The sequence below is a fragment of the Amblyomma maculatum genome, chromosome 10 (assembly GCF_055883805.1).
Source record: "Amblyomma maculatum isolate TAMU_Amacu chromosome 10, ASM5588380v1, whole genome shotgun sequence".
Taxonomy (NCBI): Eukaryota; Metazoa; Arthropoda; class Arachnida; order Ixodida; family Ixodidae; genus Amblyomma; species Amblyomma maculatum.
This window is the reverse complement of record NC_139353.1, coordinates 161945110-161972913: the sequence shown is the minus strand read 5'-3', so window position 1 is coordinate 161972913 and position 27804 is coordinate 161945110. Positions and strand designations below refer to the sequence as shown.

The 27804-nt window shown below is 43.9% G+C and overlaps 1 protein-coding gene across 4 annotated transcripts in view; it reads left to right on the top strand.

Annotated features, from left to right (window-relative positions):
* Positions 1-27804, top strand: part of LOC146177814 (glutaminyl-peptide cyclotransferase-like) — a 53431-nt gene that overhangs the window by 5209 nt on the left and 20418 nt on the right. For 2 of the 4 annotated variants that reach the window (XM_084580595.1, XM_084580592.1), the window contains exon 2: positions 8574-8602. The exons of 1 other annotated variant lie outside the window; for it this stretch is intronic. In XM_084580595.1, coding sequence (XP_084436721.1) covers positions 8574-8602 — 29 coding nt within the window. The remainder of the gene's footprint in view (positions 1-8573; positions 8603-27804) is intronic. One more of the 4 variants, XM_084580593.1, reaches the window with a different exon arrangement.

Genomic DNA, 27804 nt, shown 5'->3' with positions numbered 1-27804 from the left:
TTCAACTGAGTCAAATGCTTTTTCGTAATCAATGAATGCTATGTATAAGGGCTGGTTATATTCCGAGCATTTTTCTATCACCTGGTTGATGGTATGGATATGATCGATAGTAGAGTACCGTTTCCGAAACCCTGCTTGATCCTTTGATTGATTGCAGTCTAAGGTTGTCCTGATTCTATTAGCGATTACCTTAGTAAATACCTTATATGTAACAGACAGTAAGCTGATTGGTCTGTAATTTTTAAGGTCCTTAGTGTCCCCTTTCTTGTGAATGAGGATAATGTTTGCATTCTTCCATGGTTCCGGTACCGTCGATGACAACAGGCACTGCGTATACAGGGTGGCCAGTTTTTCTAGCACGATATCCCCCCCGTCCTTCAGCAAATCTGTAGTTATCTGATCCTCTCCAGCTGATTTCCCCCTTTTCATAGTTTCTAATGCTTTCTTGACCTCGTCTTTCGTCACTGGTGGAACGTCTGACTGTTTTTCCCTACCGTCAAACTCATTACGGTCCTGACTACTTTGGCTGCTGTAGAGATCTGTATAGAACTCCTCGGCTACTTTGACTATCTTGTCCATATTAGTGATGACGTTGCCCGCCTTGTCCCTTATCGCATACATCTGGTTTTTGCCTATGCCCAATTTCTTCTTTACCGCTTTAAGGCTTCCCCCGTTCTTTACAGCATGCTCAATTTTCTCCATGTTATACTTCCTTATATCGGCCACCTTGCGCTTATTGATTAGCTTTGATATCTCGGCCAATTCGATCTGGTCTGTTGGATTGGAAGCTTTCATACTCTGGCGTTTCTTAATCAAATCTTTCGTCTCCTTAGACAGCTTACCGGTATCCTCTCTAACTATCCTACCGCCTACTTCTACCGCGCACTCAGTAATGATATCTCTGAAATTATTGTTCCTTGCCTCTAGGGTAATGTCGCCATCCTCAGTTAGAGCTGAGTACCTATTCTGTAGCGAGATCCTGAACTCTTCTGCCCTCCCCCTCACCGCTAATTCGTTGATGGGTTTCTTTCTTACTAATCTGTTGCGTTCCTTCTTCAGATTTAGGCTAATTCGGGACCTCGCCATCCTGTGGTCACTGCATCGCACTTTCCCGATTACCTCTACATCCTGCACAATGGCGGGGGTTGAACACATTATGAAGTCAATTTCATTTTTAGTCTCTCCGTTAGGACTTTTCCATGTCCATTTCCGGTTCTTCCGTTTGCTGAAGAAGGTATTCATGATTCGTAAGTTACTGCGCTCTGCAAACTCAACTAGTAACTCCCCCCTGCTATTCCTAGAACCAACGCCATAGTCACCTACTGCCTTGTCTCCTGCCTGTTTTTTCCCTACCTTGGCATTGAAGTCGCCCATTAGTACAGTATACTGCGTCTTTACTTTTCGCATTGCCGATTCTATGTATATGCTTGGCTTACTTAAGGTGTTGGCAAGGTCAGTGTTGATGGCATGAGGGAAGTGACTTCTTTTTTCATTGAAATGTGCTCAGAAGAGAATACTAGCTGTGCAACCAATTATAACATGTGCCTTCAAACTGCAGGATGGTGTATGTGTAAGTGACTAGCATTTCTGCTGTTGTGCAAGTTATTTCATGATGATAGGAAGGTATTTTGTGCGAAAAAGAGAAAAGAATCACAAAAGAAAACAGCATGGGATGAGTGCTCGTCCCATGCTGTCAATCACAAGAGAGGAAATCCTGTCCTCTCTTGTGACTATCTCTTTTTCTATAACCTACGTTCCCTTTGTCAAGTGAGCCTGCTGTTGACCACCATAGTAATAGGAATAGTCTTTATTCTAAAATACATATTTTTGAATATACCTTGAAAACAAAGAGGGGCAAAGGTACTCACTATTGCCTGTAATTTCACATACGACAAAGGCCTTCTTGGTGTGCTTCTTTTCACGTCCACTTCTAGTTGGCCCATCTGTGAAGCTGGGAACACCAAGGCATATTTGCCACATTTTTTAATCACTGCAAACCAAAAGTAATGGCATTACATTACAGTTACTCCCCAAAATAATGCCGGCACATTTAAATTACCTTTTTTTAGCTTTAATTTTTAGAGAAGTACACTAGGGGGGCTGCAAGCATTTTCGGTTTCTCAGCCCAGTTTTGTTGAGCTTGCCTGCAAAATAACAATGGTGCTTTGTTAGTAAGGCTGGCTTACAAGACAGATCATCACTTTTGCTGCAAAATTACCTCCTTGGAATATTCCGCTTATTACTGAATTGCTAGAGCTGGAAAGTAATTAAATACTTTGAGTTACTGTCATGCCTGGGACACCACTGTGAGTTTGATATCAAGAGGGATTAAGATGAAACAAGAAGTCGCTTTTGATGAGGTTAGCAACATGAAAACACGCTTGAGGAACAAACTGTAAAAAGAAGAAAAAGCCACAATTGATGGTGAAACTTAAGTGCTGCATTTGTCAGTCCACCCTCTTGTAAACGAAGGCACTATAGGAATAAGGAATGGAGATTGCTCTTGTCTGCCAAAGTGTCTCCCCGCTTTTTTCCTTGCTCCATGGATTGGGGCCGAAGTTTACTTGTTTTGCCATGAGAGAGGCTTGTGTGTGTGCTGTGTGCATGTGTGTTGTGTGTGTTGTGCACTGCCTTCGGCACTTGTGCCTGGTTGCTTCTGCTGCTTGTCCATTCTGGGGACACGCACTTAATGCTCCATTTATATGAAAAAGAAAGAAGTTGCTGCTGAATTTTATCCTTTTTTTGTTCTTTGAAATCAGCACTTTACAAGCACCTGTGATGCTGCCACATTACCTTTCTTGCTTCATACTGATTTTCTGTGCATGGCTTTGGCCAGAAGCATTGAGGCTGCTTAGTTTGCTTTACCTTTCGGCTTCGTTGGGAGTGTGGGGGTGCTACTGCTGTCCCCTTAAATCTGTGTAGAATGATATCAATCTTCAGTTGCTTTGTAGGACCATTGTGGGCTTTGGTGCCACCGTAAGGGTTTTACTGTGAGGTTGAACAGGAAACTACTGCTGTTCAAGGACTCTTAGTGTATTAGTCCAAAGCTAAGCCATTATTTGTGTGGTTTTCTGAGACTATTAGGACCTACAGGAAAGCAAAGGGCCATATTGTGTTGAGCCTGGGTTTCGAACCCACGGCAAATGCATGAGATCACCGTGCCATTGTCACAACCAATCACCCCACATATTTATAACTGCCGCTGTCTAGCTGTTTGCGTTGCATGTCATCGCCTTCATCAACTTTCCCAACATTTTAAAAAGTTCTACAGCTGTGGTCCCCCGATTTCACCAATCTGCCTGGCGCTTAAACATTAAACCCTAGCCTTGACCCGAAAGCAAAGTGAATTGCAATGTGCACACATACTTTGCATTTGGTCAACTAAGCTAAATCGCAAATGTTTTTTGTGCCGAGCCTCTATAAATATATGTTGTGCATTAATTAGAATATTTGCCTAATGAAACAGTGAGCAAATATCAAATTTTTAATCATGTACCCATGTTCTGTTTAAAATGTGGCTTCTCGGAACATGTAGTTCAGGCGAGTAAGTGGTGGTATTAAATTAAAAATTAATAGTAATTATAACATACATATTTGCCTACTGAAAGTGGTAGGAAAATGTTATATTAAGGACAGGTAGTAACCACAGATTCAGACCATAAAAGAGAAATAACTAGGAGAATAAAATTAGGATGGTTTGGTTTGTGGCGTTTAACGTCCCAAAGCAACTCAGGCTATGAGAAACGCTGTAGTGGAGGACTCTGGATATTTCGACCACCTGAGGTTCTTTAACGTGCACTGACATCATAAAATTAGCATCGAGCACTTTTGACAAGTACTCGCAGATTGTGACTAGCAAAATGGTTGTTGGGGTGTGTTGGTGAGAAATGATATAAAGTTTAAGCGCACAACCAGACGAGGATGGGGAAAGAGACAAACGAGCGCTAACTTTTAACAGTTTATTGTGAACCACGAAGCAGCCTATAAAGGCAAATCGTGGCCGGTCATCACACATGCGCAATCCTCAACCATTCAATGACGACGCAAGTATTGTAATTCCTTGCGGGATAAAGCAAATGGATGGCTTGGACACGCATTTTGCCCATAAACTATCATTATCTCTGCCTCGATCGTTTCACGCATTATTTGGCATGGACTTCTGGTGACAATGGTGCATTCTTCGTAGAAAGGCATGCAGCTAGATTTCGCACCAGGTGCTGCACTCTAGCTGGAACTGGGTACTTCACTGGGATCATCACTTGACTCTCACTTTCTACAGTACGCGTCCAAGAACCCTCCGCACTTTTTCCTTACATTTCTATGATGTTCACGGAGGTGGTCGTTGACACAACTCCCACCATGTCCTACATATGTCCATATAAAATCGGTATATTATATATGACAGGCAGTGTTGTCAAGTGCATTTAAACGAGTAATCGGAATGGCCTAGATGTCTTTTTAGTGTAAAACACACAAGGTTGATGCTCCTTTTCAGGGCAACTGTCTCTGAAAATGGCACCTGGCAAAAATCAGTTTCCCTATTTCTTCAGGACAAGCTCAGCCTTCTACATATTGATGACACTTACCAGGTGAATTCCGACGCCGTTCTAGATTATATCAAGTTGTCAACCCAGAAGAGCCTCAGAGCCTTTTCTGTAGATATCAAGGATTTGTTCTACTCTTTGCCGCAATCTAAATTGCTTTACTGTGTTGAAGACTGTATTGATAGGTTTGGTAATGTTGCTTTCCAGAACGCGTCCGGTACGTCGAGCAGTGGCTTTTTGGAACTTCTTAGTCTTTACTTAGATCTACTTTCATACAGTGGGATGGATGGCCATATCTGCAAAAAGAAGGAATATGTATAGGATCTTGCATCACCCTCATTATTAGTGATTTGTTTTTAGCACAACTTGACAGGTGCTGACTCGCTGATTTTAATGTGACGAAAGTATTTAGATACATAGTTGACTTCTTACTATTTATTGACTGCAGTTCGGATTCATTTGAATCACTAGCTAATAACTGACTAGCCTTCGTACGCGTGGGCTTTGCGCCGCTAGAAATAACTCACGAGATGCCTTCGGATAATAGCATCAGATTCCTTGATATTGTCACAGAAGCCAGTGAAACTGGTTCAGCAGGTTTACTTAGGACTAAGTAAAAGCACCGGCAAGATCAGGCACGGAACCGACTGCCGGGCGAGCACCGAGAGCGAAGAAGACGAGCGCGTGCCAGTCTCCCGAGCTCGCCACATGGTGGCGCCAGTACGATAACATTGCGGCATTGCCCCTCCCGGTGGAAAAGGCATCGTCCCGATGCCGAGTGGCGAGGTCGAGGATAACCGTAGTTGGCGAGGATGCGCGTTCACATCAAGTAGTTAAAGGAAGCAAAGAAAAGAAAAACACATGTAGCTTGACCTAGCGGGAGTAGAAGGGCTTCATCCTGGCGACATGTACGACTTCCGATTGTGCTTGCCGTCGGGATGAGCGAACAGTTCCTTGCGGGGTCACGGGGTCACCTTGTAGGTGACGTCGCTGAGTTTGCGTTGTACTTCGTACGGGCCGAAGTAGCGGCGCAGAAGCTTCTCGGAGCGACCCCGCTGGCGAACAGGTGTCCACACCCAAACATGATGTTATCGCAATGTTATCGTACTGGCGCCGATATTATACTTTTATTTCATGACGAACAGGTGTATTGAAAGTACGAACCTCGTGCCAATAAGCCACTGCTCCCGTACGATTCGGCTAATTCAAAATTTGTTAAAAGGGGCTTTGCAAAATTATGCCTTTCTAATGCCTTGCAAAAGTCCTACCTGAAGCTTACGGCCGCCAGCTTCGAGGAAGAAATACTCCGGCTGTCTGCTTCTGGTTATCCTACTCATACTTTTCAGCGTCGGGGAAGGCATTCTTAAACGGAAGTGTTCAACACAGCCTAATGCTTTGCAAGGTTCTGCTGGGAAACACAAGGCTGCGGTGATTCCGTACATACACGGCCTGTCCCATCGACTAAAAAAGATTGGGGAAAAGGTGAATGTCCGAGCGGCGTTTTCTGCTCCGGAGAAGCTTCAAAAACTGTGCAAAATGACTAACCCAGGCAACTCTCACAAGCTTGGGTGCAAGAAGCGGCACAGGGACAAGCGCTCATCTAATGTGCGGAGTCAGTCATGTATAATCTACCAATTTCAAGTGACAAGACATACATAAGACAAAATGGGAGGGGTGTCAACGACCATCTCCAGGAACATTGTAGAAATGTAAAAGAAAAGTGTGAAGGGTTCTTGTACGCTTACTGTAGAAAGTGTGAATCAAGTGACAACCCCTTTGCTGAGGTTACATCTGCTGGTGCATGTAAGGTTATGCCAGCTATGGCAGAGCACCCCCATCAGCCCAGGCCTCTTCCTGAGACGCTGTTTCCCAATGTCCTTGCAGGCGCAGTCTTATGACGGCACAACCTCTCGAGGGTGCTAGACTTTTTGTAATGTAAGGATCAATCATGTTGCCCACCCGGGTGGTAGTCTTTCCAGTTCCAACAGTAACCTGGCTTTGGCTGGCACATAATGGTCGGATAGACTGAAAATCAGCAGTGGGGGCAGTGGTATGGGAGACAGAAAAGACTTGAAATGATCAGTGCTGAACATCGCAATTTTTTTTTCTTTTTGTTTATTCCTTGAAGGGCCCATAAAAAGCTATTTATGAAAACCAGAAAATGCACGCAAGAGTAGGTATCCCATCAATCATCACTGCAGTGCAAATTTTATTAAGCTACCTTTACTAGCGCTGAAGATATGGGCGATCAAAATTGATGCTCCTCTGCCCACACCAGCATGCAAGAAAAAAAGTCGCGACAGGGTCCAGTGGATAGGCAAGCCCATGTGATGTCACATGGGAGGCTCGCACGGTGTGCACCAGGATGTGCTGCCCCGAGCTGTGGTCACCTGGTGCACTTTTTAAAAATTATTTGTAAATTATGTGTGCTTTCAGATTTACTTGGATACTCATGAGGACTGCCTATATGGATTTCTTGCATTAGAATATTACCAGAAATAGAATTTCAGGGGCCCTTTAAGATAGTGCACAGATGTTAGTATATAATTTTTCCTTGCTCGCTGAGTCTCCTATGATTGCATTGTTTTCTCTTGCATTTTGATTTTCATGGCCATATGGTGGCTGCAGCATCCAACATAGGTCGAGGTAATGTGAGGCGTAGAACATTAGCACTCATTGAACGCAGTTGAACCTTAGTTTTTCTTTTCGACAGATAGCCATCAAGGTCATTGAACTGCCCAATGGCAAAATGGCCAAATGGTCAATAAGTTATGTGGTCATGCACCAGTTCATCATAGAGCACTGTACTGGGCGAGACTTGTTGTTAGGCAAGTTAAGTTCTAGTTTGACCTTGGCTGAACATGAACGTCATCCGACGGAATAAATATTTTCAGAGTTTGTACCTTGAGTAGTGGAGCTATTGCTCTAAATCTGCCGTTTGTTCGCACCTTGTCACTCCAGGTGGGGTAGCCTCGTTGAGGGTTGGATCATAGAAAGAAGCAACCCCCATACTGCAGGAAGCTCCCCATGACCTCGGTTCACTTGTTAACTGTTGAAACTGAAGTTTGAGAGAAAAGTATGCAACTACAAACTATTCACCTCATGCATGCAAACTTCACCTGCCTCTCACATTATTCCAAAAAAAGAATATTTGAGCTGTGACCAAAATATATATATATATATATATATATATTTGTGTGCTGTGTGCAGTCTTGTGAGCCTCGGGGAAGGATATTCTGCCGGAGCTGCTTAAGCGGTATTCACACGGGGGATTCTGCTGAGGATAAGTGTGGAAAGGAGGTGCATGGCATTATCTGCTGGGAAAATTCATCCCATGCTTCCCAACTCCCACATTCACGTGAGCGACGAATGAAGAGTTGCTGAGAACGTCGCTGTTTCCAGCCACATGCAGCATGATAGGAATGATGAAGTACATGGGGCAGTCGTTCAGCAAAAATAAAGCATGCAAAATGGAATAAACAAACTCATCAAAAAAGAAGGGATCTGCAGAAGAAAGATAGAGTGCAAAAGACCGGAGTAGAGTAGATGTTATCTGCTCGAACCTTGCCACGCATTTGTTTTTTCTCTCTTGGGGATTGTTTGGGCTGGCCAGCCAAGATGTCCCCCTGCCTAGAGATGGCAGCTGGCGGCGCAAAACCGGAGCCTGGGAAGTCATGCAGCCTCTCAAAGGTGTGACATGACGTGAGCACAGTCGCCCTCACATAGAGAGGGATTCCATTGCCCATGTGAATACCGCTTTACACACCTGCCCAGTCTCCTCCCTAAGTTTTTCCTCTTACATGTGAGCCGCCCATGGTAATGGTGCAGACATGCTGCTCAGGCAGTGAACGTGCACTCACCAAGCTGTGAGGATAGCTTGCTGAGTGCATGGGCTGGTTGTACTCGCCTAAGCTGAGAATATAGCTGTCTGCAGCTATCACCTGGCTTCATCTGTTGGTGGGTGTCTGTTGTTGTCCATGTGTGTGATCTGTGTGTCTCTGTCTCTCCCTGCGTTCTTCCCCGAACTGGCTGCCCTGGGCAAGCGGACACACCTGCAGGTAAAGCACCAGATTGTGAGCCTCTCCTTAAGGGGGAGGAGGGCAACTGCATACAACTTTGTGTTCTAAATATGCAAAAAAGAACTGTGTGGGTTGATGTTCGGTCAAAAAATGCTGGGAGAAATGTTTATAAATATGGAGCATACCTTTGCTTCTTGTTGATTCGCATTCGTGGTGGTGGCATCGAGACATCACTGTAGTCTTCTTGTTGATTGCTGAGCCCCGAGGGATCTTTGGGACAATCTTGGGTGCCACCAGAGTCAGCTTCTTGCAGAAAACGTTGCATGCTTTTCACTTTTTCATGTTTAGTTTGCACGAACTTTACCATAAAATTCCGAGCGTGTGCCCCTATTCGCCGCGAGATCGACCTAGAGGTGGCGCCACCGTCGCTCTGGTAGTGTGGATCGGCAACCGGCGGCGCTCGCAGAAACGCACGCTGTGTAGGTCTGCTTCCGAGTTTACGGTGGGTTTGTTGGCGATGAAAACGTGTCTTCTGCAGTATTTCTGCAATATTGCAGAAAAACATCCAAGGATTTCACCAATGCAGCAGAAGAAGAGCGGATTTTAGGAAAACAAAGCACGCAACCACCAGTCTTCTAGATTTACTTTGCATGTTTCTTGCGCTGTACCGCGCTCACGTGCCTAATGCTTGGGCCTGCCTAATGACAGCTTTGTTTTTCTTATCGACTTTTAAACAGTTTGCACATGTCTCATGCGAGTGAGACCGGCGAATTTAGTATCAAACCCACGCAGATACAACGTTCGTGCTCTGATCTGCAGTAATTTAGATTGAATCGAGGCAGCCTGGTTCACTATATCGTACTTGACTCGAGTATTAAGCAGGTTAAATGTAGCATTGGCAGCGCACTGCATGGTGAGTTGCTTTAGACTGAGTGCACAACTCTGGCCCAGACAAGCACGCACAAGTATTCCCCAAAAATGAGATCACGCTGACACTATACAGGAAACCTCGCCGCACAGGAAAGCTGATTGTTCATGTGTACAGCGCTGAGTGGATTGAATTTGCCGAGATGCTTTTTGCGGCCACTGTCATAGAATGTGATAGTGTATTAATGCATGCGCCACTAACTGTAAATGATTTCTTGAAACCGAGGAAAGTACAAGGGATTTCTGATGTGTGTGATGTTAATATATAATGGTAAATTAGTAGTGTAATTATTTTGTTTTGCAATGCGAATAAATTTTACCCTTTGAGAGAACTTTTACACACTTGACAGAATTTACAATAATCAGCGATTAATTTTCAGTAACGTTAAAGTGCAAGCTACGAATTACTCGCTGCGAAGACATCGTTATAAACTGTGCATGGGCACTGTCAAGTTCTGGGAAGCAATTTTACAGGCTGAAAATTTATTTATCACTAATTTTTTAGCAGTGACTAAATCTTATGCAAAGTAAAATATTATGGTTGCTTCCAAAACAGATGCCGGATATAAAACTATTCCGAGAGAAATGGAGGTCACCTTATCATGCGGCTATAAAAATGTATTTATTCCCGAACTAAACACTGATTTTTAAGCCCGCATGAAGCTGTTTTACTCCCCTTGTTAGAAATGACGAGTTTTGTTGGAAGACAGCACTTGGACGAAAAGGGATTATAATGATTATAATAGGCTACCAGTAAAGTAAATTGATCTAGGTGTATTATGTAATATTTAGGGTAACAATTAGGTGCAGGGAATATGTTTCCCAAACATTCGAGCATTTCTCTAAAGCAAAATGTGCACACTAAAATTTTTACGGATGCACAGAAGCCTTCAACAACAAAAAAAAAGAAAAGAAATGCATATTGGCCCGGGTTTTACACATGAAAGCGGCATCGGCTATGACGGATGATTGCAGAGGCTGGTTTTGGTGTCGTTTCTATTTTTCATTATTAACACCACATTTACCACGTGGGATTGTTTATTGTGCAGTCAAATCCCACAGCAGAGGAACGCCTTTTGAAACGGTTGTAATTGAATCCCCCGTTCTCGAAATCAGCAGTCGAGCGCCCTTACCATTGAGACACCGCGACAGAGGTTTAAAAGCAAAAAGAAAAAAAAAAAGAAAAAGTACTCACACAACTCTATCGTGCATACAGACGGCATAGCAGGCATAGAGTGGTCTGTTCAAACTGCATTCTGCTATATGAAGCAGTCTGCGGTGGGTGGCATATATTTTAGTAGCTGCGGTATTCCAAACAGAAACGGGAATATGCGATTTCTGAGCGTTTGCATTAACTTTTATGGACGGCAACGACCTGTTTTGCTTTGACACGGCGGTAACGACAGTACCACTTCGTTTGAGACATTGCATGTCAAAGGACCTCAAGCGCCGAAGACCGCGATGGATGATGTCGTAATCCAAGCATGACATGGTCGATACGGGCAAGTATATATATTTTTTAATGAAGCGTGGGGTTATAGACTTTTTATTATGCAAGAGGCATATAGGTAAGCAAAAGCTCACAGGAACTGCGAAACAAACAAAAACACTCCTGTACACGCCGCATGCGCGCGCGTAAATCACTGCGGGCTGGCACGCGACGCGAAAACGCATCCACACTGAGTAGGTTTCGCCGCTGAGCCGCAAGGTGGGGACTCTGCTCGATCTCGAGGCCAATAACTCCAATGCTAATGTTGAATTTCCAAGCCTAGGTATGTTGTTGTTATTTATTTCCATCAACGAGAGGGAAGGCGAGGCAAAAAGCTGCAGCAGCTTGACAAGTCCTCGTCCCCTACAAAGCAGCAGCTGTACACGTCACACAACCTGACAGACATTACTTCGAAAAAAAAAAGAAAAAGTAGAATGTACACCTTGTACAAAAATATTATACACCTATGTGGATTCATGATAATAAAGGTATGTACAATGAACTCATTTCCTTGCATGTGAAAAAGAAAAAGTGAATACATGTCTCCAAGTTGAAGGTAAAATGGTTGTGCAGTATTAGACAAGCAAACACTGAGGACTGTAAATGCACTACAATGAACAAATGTGAAGAAAAAAGGAGCACACAAGGGTATTACAGTGAGTGAAGGTGACATTGCTAGATAAAGCAGATGTAACAGAGATCTCACAGAGGTATGTACGAAAGAAAAAGTAAATTAGGCAGCTTTCAACTATCAGCGCTCAGGACGCAAAAAGCTAGCGAAAAACAGTAAACTACAGGAACAAATGTTCAATTCATTCGGATTGAAATCAAGGATATCAGCATTACCTTTTATGTATGTGTTAAGTATATCAGGAATTCAATATTTTAATGTCTGGAATTCATAATTAGTCCACAAGGAATGCACTTTCCAAAATTTGGGATTGCATGTGGAGTAACGTGATGGATCTTTCGTGGTTAATTTGGCTAACATTGTTAAAATATTGCATTCAGCCTTATTTTCCCTGATTATCCAAAGGCTAAGGAGATAATTGTATAGTCGAACCTCGTTATAAAGAAGTAGTATGGTGGCGCGAAAATAGTTTGTTATACAGTTGAATCCCGCCACAACGAATACCGCCACAACGAAATTTCCGCGACAACGAATAATTTTTTATTCCCCGCGAGTATCCTATAAGAATTAATGGCCTAAATTTCTCTGCACAACGAACCATTTTTGCAGAGCGTTTCCGCTTCAACGAAATTTTCGCGTTCAAAATCGAAACCGAAACTAGTTTTATTGGCGAGAAGTCCAAGTCAAATCCAAAGCCACATTAAGCATGAAATCACGTGATTGCAGTTCCGCCATTTTGGCTTTGTGTCGTGGTCGCGTTGTTCACTCGCTGCCTTTCTCTGCTTTCTCTTCGACAACGACGAGTTTTCATCCGCAGGACACGATGGCAACGCAAGTGAAAAAACGCAAAACTCTTTCCCTTGAGCAAAAAGCTCAAATAATCGCCCAAGCAGAAAGCGGAAGGAAGAAAGCGGCAATTGCTGAAGACTTCGGAATTCCTGCAAGTTCGCTGTCAACGATTCTAGGCAATAAGGACAGCGTGAGAATGGCACTTGCTTCAGGCACATCCTCGAAGCACAAAAAGGTGACGCGGCCCCTCCATGAAGAGTTGGACAAAGCAGTGCATGCGTGGTTTGTGGAAGCACGAGCCAGCAACGTCCCCCTGTCCGGAAGCATCGTCCAGCAGAAAGCCTTGAACTATGCATGCCTACTTGGCATTGATGATTTTAAAGCCAGCATTGGCTGGCTAAACCGTTTCAAGGCCCGCCATAACATCGTTGGAAAAGTGTTGTGCGGCGAGTCAATGTCAGCAGACGTGGACGGAGCAGCTGCTTGGAAGGCGAGTAACATGGCCGGAATTTTAAGCAACTTCGCGCCTGCAGACATTTACAACGCCGACGAGACCGGGCTATTCTACGAGATGTTGCCGGCTAGGACGCTCGACTTCAAGGGGCAGCGCTGTCACGGCGGCAAACACAGCAAAAAACGCATCACAGTGCTGCTTTGCACAAACATGGATGGCTCGGACAAGCGTCCGCCGTTAGTCATAGGCAAAAGTGCCAAGCCGCGCTGTTTTAAGGGAACTCGTAGCCTACCTGTGCAGTACAAGGCGAACAACAAGTCATGGATGACCCGCGCTATTTTCACCGAGTGGATGATGGCATTCGACCGCGACATGAAGCGGCAGGGCCGTAAAGTTTGCTTGCTTTTGGACAATTGTTCAGCGCATCACTCCGACGAAGTCAAGCTCAATAACACGGAGCTGAGGTTTTTCCCTCCCAATTGCACGTCTGTCTTACAGCCTCTCAATCAGGGCGTGATTCTTAGCCTGAAGCGCGCTTACCGCGGGAGGTTAATTCAGCGGCTGCTTTTTAACACTGAAACCGGCCGAGACACGAAGGTGGACTTGTACGTGGCACTGCAGATTATATCTGCTGCCTGGAGCACACTGGGGCGCTCAGTAATTGTGAACTGTTTCAGGCACGCCGGATTTGCCGAAGGTCGACCCGTACACTCTGCTGGCCTAACACCAGGCGTTACAGACGACGACGAAGAGGCGTCACCGGCTCCGGGGATCGCGGCCGCCTGGAAAACGCTGGGAGAAATAGGCACCGTGCCGCCTAATCTCGAGCTCGACGAATACATCGGCGCTGACGCTTGTGTTGTTGTTCACGAAGATGTGAGTGATGAGCAGATCATAAAAGCTGCCCGGAATGATAAGGACTCTTCCGATGAAGAAGACGACGTACAGGAAGCGCCGGCTGCGGCAACCGCCGTACAGGTGATGGACGCTTTTGATGTCATCAGGAATTTCGTTGCTGTCCGAGACGACGATGTTGCAATGGGTTTGCTGACCGAGTGCGAAAATCGCGTGACGGCGTTGCTCGCCGTGAAGCGTAAGCAAACCAAGCTTACAGATTTTTGGCATTAAACGCCTTTGCTGCTGCTTGGGCAATTCTTTCTGCGTTTCACGTCAAATTTTTGCGATAACGAAGTTCCGCGAGAACGAATTTTTTTTCGTGCACCGTGAATTTCGTTATAGCGGGATTCAACTGTATATCTGATATTCGTTTTAAAAGTGCGCGCCTAAATTCCTGTAAATAAATTTACTAATAAAACGAAACAAAATGCTCACTAATATCGACAACTTAAGGTGCGGAAACCCACAATTCGTTTTCTATAAAAATTAGGTAAAAGCATGAAATCTCGCTTTTCGTTCTGTATTGGAGAGCAAAAATGAATACTAAGAAGGAATGTTGCCTCCACGCACAATTTGTGCGATGGAGCCATAGGGAACCAAAGCTGGAGTTTGCTCCGCGACGCCAGCGCTCGGTTTCCAGCGGAGCGGAGAGGAACTACAAAACCTACGCGCATTCGCGCCCGCGCTGCGCGTGGCTGTCTGCGGAGTCTGCGCAGCCTGCTCGCTCGGGAGCGCGTGCTACGTTCAGCCGCGCGTGCACGCGGAGCGGGAGAAGGAGAGTGAGGACGAGCGGGGTTGGTGGCGCGTCTTCGCGCGCAAAACCGGCGCTCTTTGCCAGTGGGATTTCTTAATTTTGCTTTTTTCTGTGCCCCGGCTGACATAGAGGCTGGCTGGAGGCATGTTTTTTATCGGTGCTTTCGAAAGCAAGAAATTATGATTAATTGATCGCCGGACATAGTTTTCAAAGAGCGCTTGTTGGCAGGCTCAGACATAAAAAAAAAAATGAACGCGAATTTGCTTCTTGAAGGCGGGAGGCAAACGACAGGTATTTTGAAGGACTTGAGGCGGCACCTCTTGATGCCTCTGACCATGTTCACAGAATAAAGGGTCCAGCCATCTGGTTGAGAATAACCGATAGGCTTGTGCACAGCGACAAGTGCTCCTTCCTTTCCCTTTGGAACTGGTCACTTGAAAGGGGCCTATTCAGCTCTTTGGGGACAAACGTTTTAGGCAGTGCTGCCGGCGCCGTGGGGCCTGTTTTCGGCGCGTTTAGGATGCGTTCCCTACAAAGGCACAAAGCATGCCGCCTTACCCTTTGGTTCCTGCCGACACCGGTCAGGGGAAGTTCGCTGCTGCGGCGCTGCCGTTCGAAATCAATGACCTATCTACATTTAACGATGAGGGGTTCCTAACGACTTGGGTCATTCCCCAGAAGCCGAGGCATGCCATTTTTGCGGTAGTTTCCTCTCCACGAGACGAACAGCGAGGAAATGTCTGACGACTTTCCATGCAGACCGGGACATCTCTCCACGGAAACCTTTGTCTTCTTAATTCCACTGTTACCCTGCGCAATTCCTAGTTCAGTTATCTCCTATAGCGAACGCGCAGTTTTGAGCTCCCGAAGCAGGATCGCGTATGAGGATAGGATGATTGACGTAAAGTGATCGCATTAATGACGAATATCTGTTTCTTGAGGCCGACTCGGTTCCACGATGGCTGCTTCGGCACTTCCCCCCCCCCCCCAAAAAAAAAAAGAAAGAAAGAAAGGCCCACAAACATCCCGTTACCGTTTCCACACAAGCTTCGCGAAAAAAGTGCGCCGTCATTTTTTTCATTCTAGTTCTTTTCTTTCATCTTCCCCCCTCATTGTTAGAGCGCGACGGTGGCCACAATGCGGTCGGAGGAGGAGAGAAACAACCGAGCGCGCGCGCGCAAACACGTGCTAGAAAGCAGCGCGGAGCAGACGACAACATGCTTTTCTATGCGGCGGCTAGCAGACGACGCGGCCGGGCTGCGCGTAGATTTTGACGGGATCTCCATGGAGGGCGCTGACGCACAGAGCGGCGCAGCGCCCCCTGGCCCAGGTTTTCTCCCCTATAGGACTCTGGGAGTGTAGCGCGCGCACGCGGGTCGGTCCCAGTGGCAGAGGCGCTGCAGGGGCTCACGCCATGACGAGGCAATGGGGATGGCATGCCAGTCACATGCATGCCAGTCACATGCATGTCAGCCATTGCATTGCCGGACTGGAGCAGCGGCGGCGGCGGTGACGCTCGAGTCTGGCAATGGCCGTTCAGGACCTCCGAGATCACCACGCGCACGTGTGGTCTCGAGGCCATTGGTCATCGGTGCTAGTTTTTATTGCCGCTGCTAAATGATGCAGCACGTGCATGCGCAGGTGATTTAAACACACTTCTGCGGTGGGTGATTCGATTGATTGAAAAATTGCGTTCTTTTTTTCCGTTCTTTTACTCATTTTTTGCCATTTTAATGCAAAGAAACTGCTTCGTTATAACCGATCTAGCGTCAAATTTTGAAATTTTTCTTTCATTATACAAAAAGAACTCATAGAAATAAACCATAGACAAACCAAAGTTTGATTTTAGTTTGTTTTATCCAATAATTCGCTATATTCATGTTCGTCATAGTGAGGTTTGACTGTACGTGTTTTCAATACTGTCAAGTGGTGGTGACAATGCCGTGATCGCAAAAGAACACAGAGGCGTAGCAGCACTGAAATTAACTCTTTATTGGGCTGACTTGCACGCTCAAAATAACATAACAATTCGGTGACGGTGATAGCAGCAAACGTGCTCACTGGTCATCGAATTATTAACTCCGTCATCGAATTTTAACTCTGTCACACCGACAAACGCTCAATTTAAAGGCAGGCGGCGAGGAATCATCCAGATAGAGCCGCAAACAGTGACTAGCATAGCCTGGAACATTGTAGAAAGTCACGCAAGTGACTGGAACCTTCGAGATACAACTCGGTGCATCTTGTGCTACAGAGAAACTGATAAAGTAGCCTCTCACGACAATGAGCGTGAACAAAGAATACAGGCGGCGGTCAGACCTGTGATGCAGCGAGAGGTGCTAGGAATTTCTGGCTCCGGACAGGCTGCCATTGTAAACTAACCCTGGCAACGTTTAATGCTAGAACCCTAGCTAGTGAGGCAAGTTTAGCAGTGCTGTTAGAGGAACTAGAGGTTGTGAAATAAGATATCCTGGGGCTTAGTAAGGTTACGAAGCCAAATGATCGCATATACTATACTGAAGGACGGGCATTTTCTGTGTTATCGAGGTTTACCGGAGAGGCGAGAGCTAGGAGTAGGTTTCCTTGTCAATAAGGATGTAGCTGTCAATATAAAGGAATTATATAGCATTAATGAGATGGTGGCAGGCATCGTAATTAAGCTTAATATAGTGGTATAAACTGAAGGTTGTGCAAGCTTACGCACCTACATGTAGTCATGATGACCAGGCAGTTGAAAGCTTTTACGAAGATATAGAATTGGCAATGCAGAAAAGATAAACGCAGTATACTGCACTAATGGGCAACTGCAATGCCAAGGTAAGGAAAAAGCAGGCAGGAGACCAGGCGGTGGGTGACAGTGGCATTGGTTCTAGGAATAGCAGGGGGGAGTTTACTAGTTGAGTTTGCAGAGCGCAATAACTTAATAATGATTAAGAATACTTTAGTTGAGTTTGCAGAGCGCAATAACTTAATGATTAAGAATACTTTCTTCAGCAAACGGAAGAACCGGAGGTGGATATGAAAAAGTCTTAACGAGGAAACTAAAAGTGAAATTGACTTCTTAATCTGTTTTAACCCCACCAATATGCAAGATGTAGAAGTAATCGGGATAGTGCGATGCAGTGACCACAGGATGGTAAGGCCTCGAATTAGTCAAAATCTGAAGAAGGAATGAAACAGTAAGAAAGAACTCTATCAACGATTTAGCGGTGATGGGGAGGGCAGAAAAGTTCAATATCTCTCTGCGGAATAGATATTCACCACTAACCGAGGATGGTGACATTAGCCTAGAAACAATAAACAATAATTTCAGAGATATCATTACTCAGTACGCTGTAGAAGTAGGTGGTGGGATAGTTAAGATACCGGTAAGCTGTCTAAGGAGATGAAACATTTGATTAAGAAATGCCAAAGTATGAAAGCTTCCAACCCAACAGGCCAGATAGAATTCGTAGAGATCTCAAAGCTAATCAATAGGCGTAAAGTGGCCAATATCAGGAAGTATAACATAGAGAAAATTGAGCATGCTGTAAAGAACGGGGGAAGCCTTAAAGCGGTGAAGCAGAAATTGGGCATAGGCAAAAATCAGATGTATGCGCTAAGGGACAAAGGCGAGCAACATCATCACAAATATGGACAGGATAGTCAAAATAGCCGAGGAGTTGTATACTGATCTAGTCAGGACAGTAATGAGATTAGCATTAGGGAAAAGCAGTCAGACGTTGCACCAGTGACGAAGGACGAGGTTAAGAAGGCTTTAGAAACTATGAATATGGGGAAAGCAGCTGGAGACGATCAGGTAACGGCAGATTTGTTGAAAAACAGGGGGGGGGGGGGGGGGGGGGGGATATCGTGGTAGGAAAACTGGCCACTCTGTATATGCCATGCCTGGTGTCATCGACGGTCCCGGAACCATAGAGGAATTCAAACATTATCCTAATTCATAAGAAAGGGGACGCTAAGGACTTGGAAAATTACAGACAAATCAGCTTACTGTCTGTTACGTATAAGGTATTTACTAAGGTAATCGCTAATATAATCATGACAACCTTAGACTTCAATCAAGCAAAAGATCAAGCAGGTTTTTGGAAAGGGCACTCCACTATCGATCATGCCCACACCATCAACCAGGTGATAGAAAAATGCTCGGAATATAAGCAGCCCTTATTTACAGCATTCATTGATTACAAAAAAGCATTTGACTCAGTAGAAATCCCGGCAGTTATACAGGCATTGCAACATCAGGGAGTTGACGAGCCATATGTGGAAGTACTGGAAGATATCTGTAGTGGCTGCACAACAACCACAGTTCTGCATAAGGACAGTGACAAAATTCCCATAAAGAAAGGTGCTAGGCAAGGAGACATGATCTCCTCAGTACTATTCACAGCTTGCTTAGAGGAAGTATTCAGAGACTTGGGATGGGAACAGTTAGAGATAAGGGTTGATGGAGAATATGTCAGTAATCTGCGATTTGCTGATGTCATTTTCTTGCTAAGTAACTTGGGGGCTGAACTGCAAAGAATGATTGATGACCTAGACAGGAAAAGCAGAAAGGTAGGCTTGAAAATCGATATGCAGAACACAAAGATAATGTTCAGCAGCCTCGGGAAGGAACAGTGGTTTACGTTAGGTAGTGAAGCGCTAAGTACTGGACACACGTGGGCAGCATCCATATTTAATATGCTGCTGAAGTGATTTGAAAATTCAAAAACTCGAAGCTCGAGTGGAAGCAAAGGAAGGACACTTGAAAGAGGCGCGTCTTCTTGCCACTGAATGTGAAGTTTTGTGTTAGATGCGACACTCACCAGGGCTGTTTTCTTCTGATTTCTGTTTGTGATCGTTTCATTTCATTGCAAGTGGAAAAGGTGCGCTATTAAGGCAATCATGGCTCCCGTTTGGAGACACAACTGATTGAGCCAGCCACCTCAATTGATCACCCATCTATGACAGTGTGAATTTAGACTACTCATTGCTACCATGATTTGCAAGAATTTTCTGCATTCCAAAATGTGATGTACAGAACAGAACCCGTATTGCAGCATATTGTGCTGCATGTCCTGCGTGAAGCTATTGAATGTCTCTGTCCTTTTTTTTTTTCACTTCTGTTCTTTTATGAATGCCGCTGTTTCTCGTACATCTGATCACTATTTTATTCCCTTCTGCCCACTAGCTATATATACACATTCACAGTACACTTTTCAGCTTCTTTGGCTAGTTTGCTTGTAGGCCTGTCATTTACTTAATGCCTTTTGTAATAATCTTTAGAGTTGGTTTATGGTGTTTAACATCTCAAAGCAACTCAGGCTATTAGAGACGCCAAAACATAATCTGTATTAAAGCTCCCCCCATGCTTTCTGATGTTGGGTAATATCCTATTCCTAGACTCTGAATATTAATCTGTGATCTCTCTAGGGGTGTCTATTGTTCAAAATTCCTATTTATTTATTTTTCAATACATCAAATGCTTCTGTGAAGGGGTTTTATATGTAGGGTGGACCTTTGGTAATACAGATGAGTCCTTCGATGAAGTGCTTGAAGTGGACATGATTGCAATGGCTAACAACAGCAGCAGAAAGGTCATTGTAGTCCTTGGGCGCACATACAAAAAATGAGAAAAGATGGGCTGACTATCGGGCTGCATTTGGGTATACCGTCTTGTCATGACTGAGGCGAGAGGACCAACAGTGTGCTGACAGAATAGCAGGGTTACAAGGGGATTCATGATAGAAGTTATGGAAGAGGGAGGCGACTTCGCAACGGTGAATAAGGTTGGGAAGGTTAGCTTTTCTTTTGAGTTGAGTGGCACTAGACATGTATAAGTAGTCAGAGATAATTCGCACGGTTCTGAACAGATTCCAGTAAGTTAATGTAGTTATCTTGGTAGGAGTCCCAGATAGCACATACATATTCGAGCTTAGGTTGAACGAAGATGCAGTATGTTGATAATTTTACAGAGGGAGAGGCTAATCGAAGGTTGCGGCGTAAGTAGACGAGGATGTGGTAAGCTTCATTTATTAGTGTAGCTATATGATCGATTCATAAAAGGTCGGCGGATAAGTTAAGTCCTAAATATCGTAGATAGTTACGGAGCGAAGGTCAGAGCCAAGAAGAGTGTATTTTCAGATAGTGGGAGTCTGCCTTCAATGGAAGGTAAGAGGAGATAATTTTTTAAGTGTTTAAGGACATGAACCATTTGTCACGCCAGGTTACAATGTTATCAAGATCAGACTGAAGTGCATTAAAATTGGTTACATTGTTAATAGCCCAACAGATCACGCAGTCATCTGAAAATAAATGGATATTTGAGGAAATATTATTAGGAAGTTCATTTATATAGATTAAGAATAGAAGTGGACCTAGAACAGTGCTGGAAACAACAGGGGACAAAGGTGAGGAGCCATTATTAATGAGCATGAACTTATGGCGCTTGGTTAAAAAGTCTCGTATCCAATTGAAAACTATATCGTTGAGGGACAGAGATGAAAGCTTTAGAAACAGACGTTTGTGGGATACTTTATAGAATGCTTTTTCAAGGTCTAGAAACAAGCCAATGACCAGGGTGTTAGTGTAAAGGTTAGAGCTTATATCATTTATAAAGAGGGCTAGCTGAGTGTCACAAGAGAGCCCCCTGCAGAAACCATGCTGTTTAGGATGAAAAAAGTTAGCATCTATAAGAAATTTTACAATGTGACAGTAAATTATGTGTTCCATTAATTTCAAACAGACACTTGTGAGAGATATGGTATGGTAGTTGTTGGGAGAAAATGGATTATCTTTCTTTGGAACTCGAATGACCTTCCCCACTTTCCAGTCTTGTGGAACCACACCAGATGAGAGTGACTGCTGAAAAATGTGCTATAAGATGACACTACTTGCATGTTTAGTACTCTTTAATATATTGGAATTAATGCCATCGATGCCGGCTGATGAAGTTAGCTCCAGATAATTACAGAATAACATCTTGAGGGGCGAGTTGGTGCATAGTACCCAGAACTGCGGTGTAAATTACAAACACGTGGATAGAAGAAACACAACGCAGGCACTCTACCAACTGTAATATGAAACGGAGCACGAACTCCCTCTTCAACACTCAGCCACAACTTCCTCTTCTACTCCCAAGGACTTCACACTCTCACACCTCTTCTTTCCCAGACAGATATCTAACCAACATTATATGTTAGCAGCACAAACATCCCAGTTCATCACTCACATCTTCCAAGCATGGCAGCCACAACTTCCACCACATAGACCCAAACTAGGAAAACCACCACATGTCACATCTACCACAAATAATGTTCACATTCACTCCTAGAACATCTAAACAACTAGTCCAGTTCATGAGATTTTAACTAAAAGCAGATCAAGGCAGTCCTTCATTCAAACACTGGAAACCTTGCCCAATCTGGCCAGCAGCAGATAATTACTTACCATGATGGCTTTCTTCTTCACAAGCACGAAATCTTCACTAACACATTTGCTATCTTTCTTTTGTATCCAAAACACCTCTAAAGTTTCTTGGGCAATCTTGTGAAGAAGGTGACAGGCAGGTATGATGTTCTGGTTGTGTTTTCTTCCCATACTCTAGAGATTTCTCATGCTCACTTGTTCTATCATTAATACACCTCCCAGTCTAACTATACATATTTTTCCACACATCAGTAGAATCTCATAAAGCACTCCCACCACATAGCCTACAAAACGCTTAACATGCCTCTTATCACATTGTGCTTTTTTACTCTTCCCTATTCTTGCACACAGACCACCCGGTTTCTTTAGCGCAGAAAACACAACCGGAACATCATACCTGCCTGCCACCTTTTTCAGGCAAATTGCCACTCTATGAATGTAAGGAACTACTTGTGGGCGTTTATTTCCCAACTTAGCTGCCACCCTTCTTTTGCCTTTCATTTTTTGAAGAAGAGTCTCTGCCACCCCACAAATAACCGTATCTGGGAATCCAGCCACCTGAAGCCTTTCGCTCGTTTAGTTTTGTTCAGTCGTGTCCGATTCTTCGTGACCCTATGGACCATGTCACACCACGCTTTCCGGTCTCTCACTATCTTCCTAACATCACATAACTTCATCTGCAGTGCCTCGAGGAGGCCATCTAACCACCGCGTTCGCTGCCTACCCCTTCTCTGGCGACCCTCAACCTTTCCCAACATCAAATCTTTCTCCAGAGACTCCTCTCTTCTCATCTTCGCTCGTTTAACAGTTTTTTTAAAGGGCTGACCCATATAGAAGTAGCTCTTTTTTAGCCCGGGGAAAATACTTCCAACACGCTTTGCCATCACAAATTTCTATGTTTAAATCTAGCAACTGCAGCCTGTGATCTACAAGTAGCTCATGGGTAAAAGCAAGCCCTTTTCCTTGTATCCTAAATATAGAAAGGACACTTTCCACTCTTGCATCCATGCAGAGCCCTTATCCATGATCACTAAGAAGTCATTAGCATACCTAAAAATTTTAATACCTGGACCATTAAGGGATGCAGGACAAGGAAAGGGCTTTGCAATGGTTCCGGCTGGCCTATGCGAAGAGAAGGCGACACCGGCAATTAAGAATTTTGTGATTGTGAAGAAGAAAGCTAGCAGATCAAAAGCTTGATCATTATGTAATGATCTGCAGCTTACCAGTTTGGCCAAGGTGATCAGCAAATGCAAGAAGGGTTACCTTGATGTAATTTTTACAGTTAAGACTCATAAACCAGACTTCGCCTTTCAGATGTATTGAGTGAACGTGATTCGTGGCAACAGCAGATGAGCCAGTTTGTTCTTAAACATTCGAAAGGTTTGAAGCTTGATGATCCCTTTTTAAAAGGTCAAGCTAATTTTGGGTACCTTACTTTTTTCCTGTACAAGTAGAGGATTTGTTCTGTTCCGTGTCACATTTAGAATTGTTTGAATCGGTGCGGGGATGTTTTGATTGTAATGGTATTGTAGCTTTTCAAAACTCTGCCAGAGTTAATGTTGACAATTTTCTTTCCCTTCCTGAGTTTTACCTTAAGTCTACAGTCGTGTCGTTAGGGACAGATATGTATGTGCAGAGAAGAGGTATTTGTATTGGTTCGTGTGTTGCCCCAGTCCTTTGCAACATATTTTTGTCATCAATTGACAGAGTGATTTCTGAATCCCTTAATGGTCCAGGTATTAAAATTTTTAGGTATGCTAATGACTTCTTAGTGATTATGGATAAGGGCTCTGCAATGACGCAAGAGCGGAAAGTGTCCTTTCTATATTTAGGATACAAGGAAAAGGGCTTGCTTTTACCCATGAGCTACTTGTAGATAACAGGCTGCAGTTCCTAGATTTAAACATCGAAAATTGTGATGGCAAAGTGTGTTGGAAGTATTTTCACTGGGCTAAAAAGAGCTACTTCCACATGGGTCAGCCCATTAAAAAACTGTTAAACGAGCAATTGCTTTTCTTTGTCTGGAGTGAGCACTGTTAAAATCCTGTGGTCATATGGCTGAGGCTAGCTTTATTAATCAAATACAAAGGCTTCAGGTGGTCGTATCCCAGACACGGTTATTTTTGGGGTGGCAGAGACTCTTTCTTTCAAAAAATTAAAGGCAAAAGAAGGGTGGCAGCTAAGTTGGGAAATGAACACCCACAAGTAGTTCTTTACATTCATAGAGTGACGCATTGCCTGAAGAAGGTGGCAAGCAGGTATGATGTTCCGGTTGTGTTTTCTGCGCTATAGAAACTGGGTGGTTTGTGTGCAAGAATAGGGAAGAGTAAGAAAGCACAATGTGATAAGAGGAATGTTAAGCGTTTTGTAGGCTCTGTGGTGGGAGTGGTTTATAAGATTCCACGGACGTCTGGAAAAATATATATAGGCCAGACTGGGAGGTGTATTAATGATAGAACAAGAGAGCATGATAAATTTCTAAAGAATGGGGAGGGGTCAAAGTTGCCTCTTCATTGTCAAAAGTGCAAGTGTAAGCCATTGCTGAGTAGGCTCAGGATTATAGGTAAGATTCGGGACAAGATTGCCCGGCAATCTTTAGAGGCGTTTTGGATACAAAAGAAAGACAGTAAATGTGTTAGTGAAGCCTCTCTGTCATTACACAAAAAGAAAATTTCCTTTCTTGAGGAATGCTCCTGAGGTGATGTGAGGGATTTGTGTTCATTAGGGGTGCTTTTTGTATGGACTTCTTACTGGGGACATTTCGGAAGATTGGCCTATACGAAGATAAGTCTACCAAGGCATTTAAGAAAGATTTTATGCCTGTGAAGAAGAAAGCCATCGTGGTATGTAATGATCTGCTGCTGGCCGGATTGGGCAAGGATTCGAGTGTTTGAATGAAGGATTGCCTTGATGTGTTTGTCCGTTGAAATCTCACGAACTGGACTCGTTCAGATGTTGTAGGTGTGAACATGAACATTATTCGTGGTAGCTGTAGACTTGTGGTGGTTTTTCTAGTTTGGGTCTATGTGGTGAAAGTTGTGGCTGTCATGCTTGGACGATGTGAGTGATGGACTGGGATGCTTGTGCTGCTAACATATATTGTTGGCTAGACATCTGTCTGGGAAAGAAGAGGTGGGAGAGTGTGAAGTCCTTGGGAGTAGAAGAGAAAGTTGTGGCTGGGTGTGAAAGAGGAAGTTTGTGTTCCGTTTCATATTACAGTTGGTAATGTGCATCTGTGTTGTGTTTCTATCCACATGTTTGTGTACGTTGCGCCGCAGTTCTGGGTGAATCGGTTAGTGTAGCAATGTCGCTAGCGTTAAATGTTATTTCAGGCATGGGTGAATGATTGCAGGAAGAAAACAAGGGGGTAGCTCAGTTCCGGGTTGTGATGTAAATACTGAACAGAAAGCAGCGGTTTTTTTCTTTTTTTCAGAGATGCGAATGACTTGGTCGTCATGTAATGATAAGTTTCGGCACGGCCGGTCTCGAGGGAGAGCGCGCTTCTCATCTCTTACTGCCTCACCTATGGGGTCTGTTTCCACCACCCGCCGCGCCTCGGTGGGGTCACCACCGCACCACTGCTTTGCCTCTGCTACCGCCGTTCACGCGTAAGGGAAACGCGCACTCGCTCTTCGCTCCGCCCGCGTGAGTTGCAACCAGCAGGTCCTGACATTTCACCCCTTATGGTTTATACAAAGACGCCGTAATCAGCATCTAAGATTTATTGTGTACGAGGAATAAAATATACACAACATCGCTCATACACGTGCGCGCCTTCGTCAGTGCTGTTGAGCACGGTCGAATGAAGCTGGTACACTTACTTCAACATTTTTTTGCCCCGAAATTTTGTACAGAAATAAATTTATCAGGCTATGCAGTGTTCTTTCGAAAGCTGTAAGCAGGTTCTGTGCGACTTGATGTGAGTGCATGGAAAACTGTTGGCTGGAGATTTTGTCAACCGCTTGTTTTCGTTTAGAGCAAAAGAGGCACTGGCAAAAATTTATTTCGCATCTCAGATTCAGAGTAAGGAGCAAAATTTATGCATGTAGTTAAAATTGCAGTTCTCTAGTGGAGTGAGCTGCTCTAGCTTCATTCAAAACAAATCAGTCTGTTGAGAGACAGAATATGTATATGTAGTCTCGCGACTGACGCACATACATGTATAACAGACGTAGTCGGTTGAATACATAGATAAGCAACTTTTAATAAAGAAAATGGGCATGAACAGTTATGCTTAATTAAAAAGAGTGGGAAACAATAAAAACAAATTGTCCTTCAAATTATACATTGTAGTACATATTGATAAATTCATCAAAACGTGACCAGCGGCTAGAAAATTCAGTCTCGGTATCTCCGTGGCCGATTTGTTCATATAGGGAGCTGGCCTGTAATTCCTGTCTGTCACTATCTTGGCATAACTGACAAGAAGGATTCTGATCAGTTTTTCAGATATCAAAGAAGCGGACATTATAGGCTGTTGTTAATTCCTTCAGGGCAACTCAGCAATCGCGAATTCTCAATTGCGCTGCTTGAATCAGGATTTGAAGTACTCGAGAGCATTTGTGTGTGGTAGATGCACGAGTTTTTTCTTTTTTTTTTTAAAAAAAAAAACCTTGTCCAATAGGACAATAAACTCTGGTTTCGGAGTCCACTAGAATTCTTGTCCTCACAGAAGAGTGTACGTGGGGCTACTTCTTTCGCTAGTTTCAAGAAAGATAGCGCAGCGTCACACCCGAGGTCACTGATTAACTTATCAATGTGTCCATCGACGTAAGCTAAACCGGAATGTGACAGTAATGGGATGACAGGAGATGCCACCACAATTCCTTCATTTCCTCGGTTACTGATTGCGACCGAGCAGAAATGATTTCTTCGGCATCGACCAAAACTGCCTTGATTTTTCTCCAAGACGAAACGTCCATCTTGACAATGTGATCAAGTGCCGCTGTTACGGCCCTCGCTCTAGCATGTCATTCTCTCCACACATTAGCCTTACTTTCCCTAAGAGAGCCTCAATGGGGCCAATATTGAGTTTCCTGGTGAGGACAGAGCCGACACCTTTCCCCAGGAGGTATTCTACCACTTGTACAGTAGACTCCTGATGAACAGCGTTTGCTGAAGTGAAGGTTTCCTTCTTTAACACTTTAGAAGTTTCTTGGATGCTTTCGATATAGCAAGTGAACTCGTTTGTCAGCCACTGCAATCTAGTATCACCAGCTGCGTCATTTATTAGCCTCTTTTTACCGCTTTCAGCTTTATTGGTGTCATGAATATCAAACCATTTCTTTATTGTTTTCATAATAAGCATAATATCATGTAAAATTTCATTAAGACAGCATTTATTTACAAAATAAAATAATGTTTAAATACAACACATTTGCTAATATATATATTATAATAACACTGAAAACTCAACCTTACAGTCTTTACTTTGACTGTTATACTAATACTGTATATCATGCAAGCATTATGCAACTTACATTACATTTTTATGAAATTATTTTCATCTTCGGTGCTATATATGGATGGTTTCGCATCTAACGAAACCAACCATATAGCTTTTAAAGGCAGTTTTGCTGTTGCGGACGAGTTGCTGTAATGTTAGCCTTGAAGAAGCTTTGATGTGATCACTGCTCATTCAGTTTTTTTTTTTTTTTTTTTTTTTTTGCCATTCTTGTGCAGGCTTGAAAAATTTCGGATTAAAATGGACAAAAGTAGCTACCATGCCGCAATGCATATCAGATCCTTGTCGAACGTTTGCTGAGCGACAGTGTTTTTATATAAAGACTCTATTCACGTGTGTAGTACGCTGACGACGTGCCGCTGCAGTATCTACCTTCCGTGTTCTTTCATTTCGAGTGCACTCACCATGAAACAAGCGAGCAAC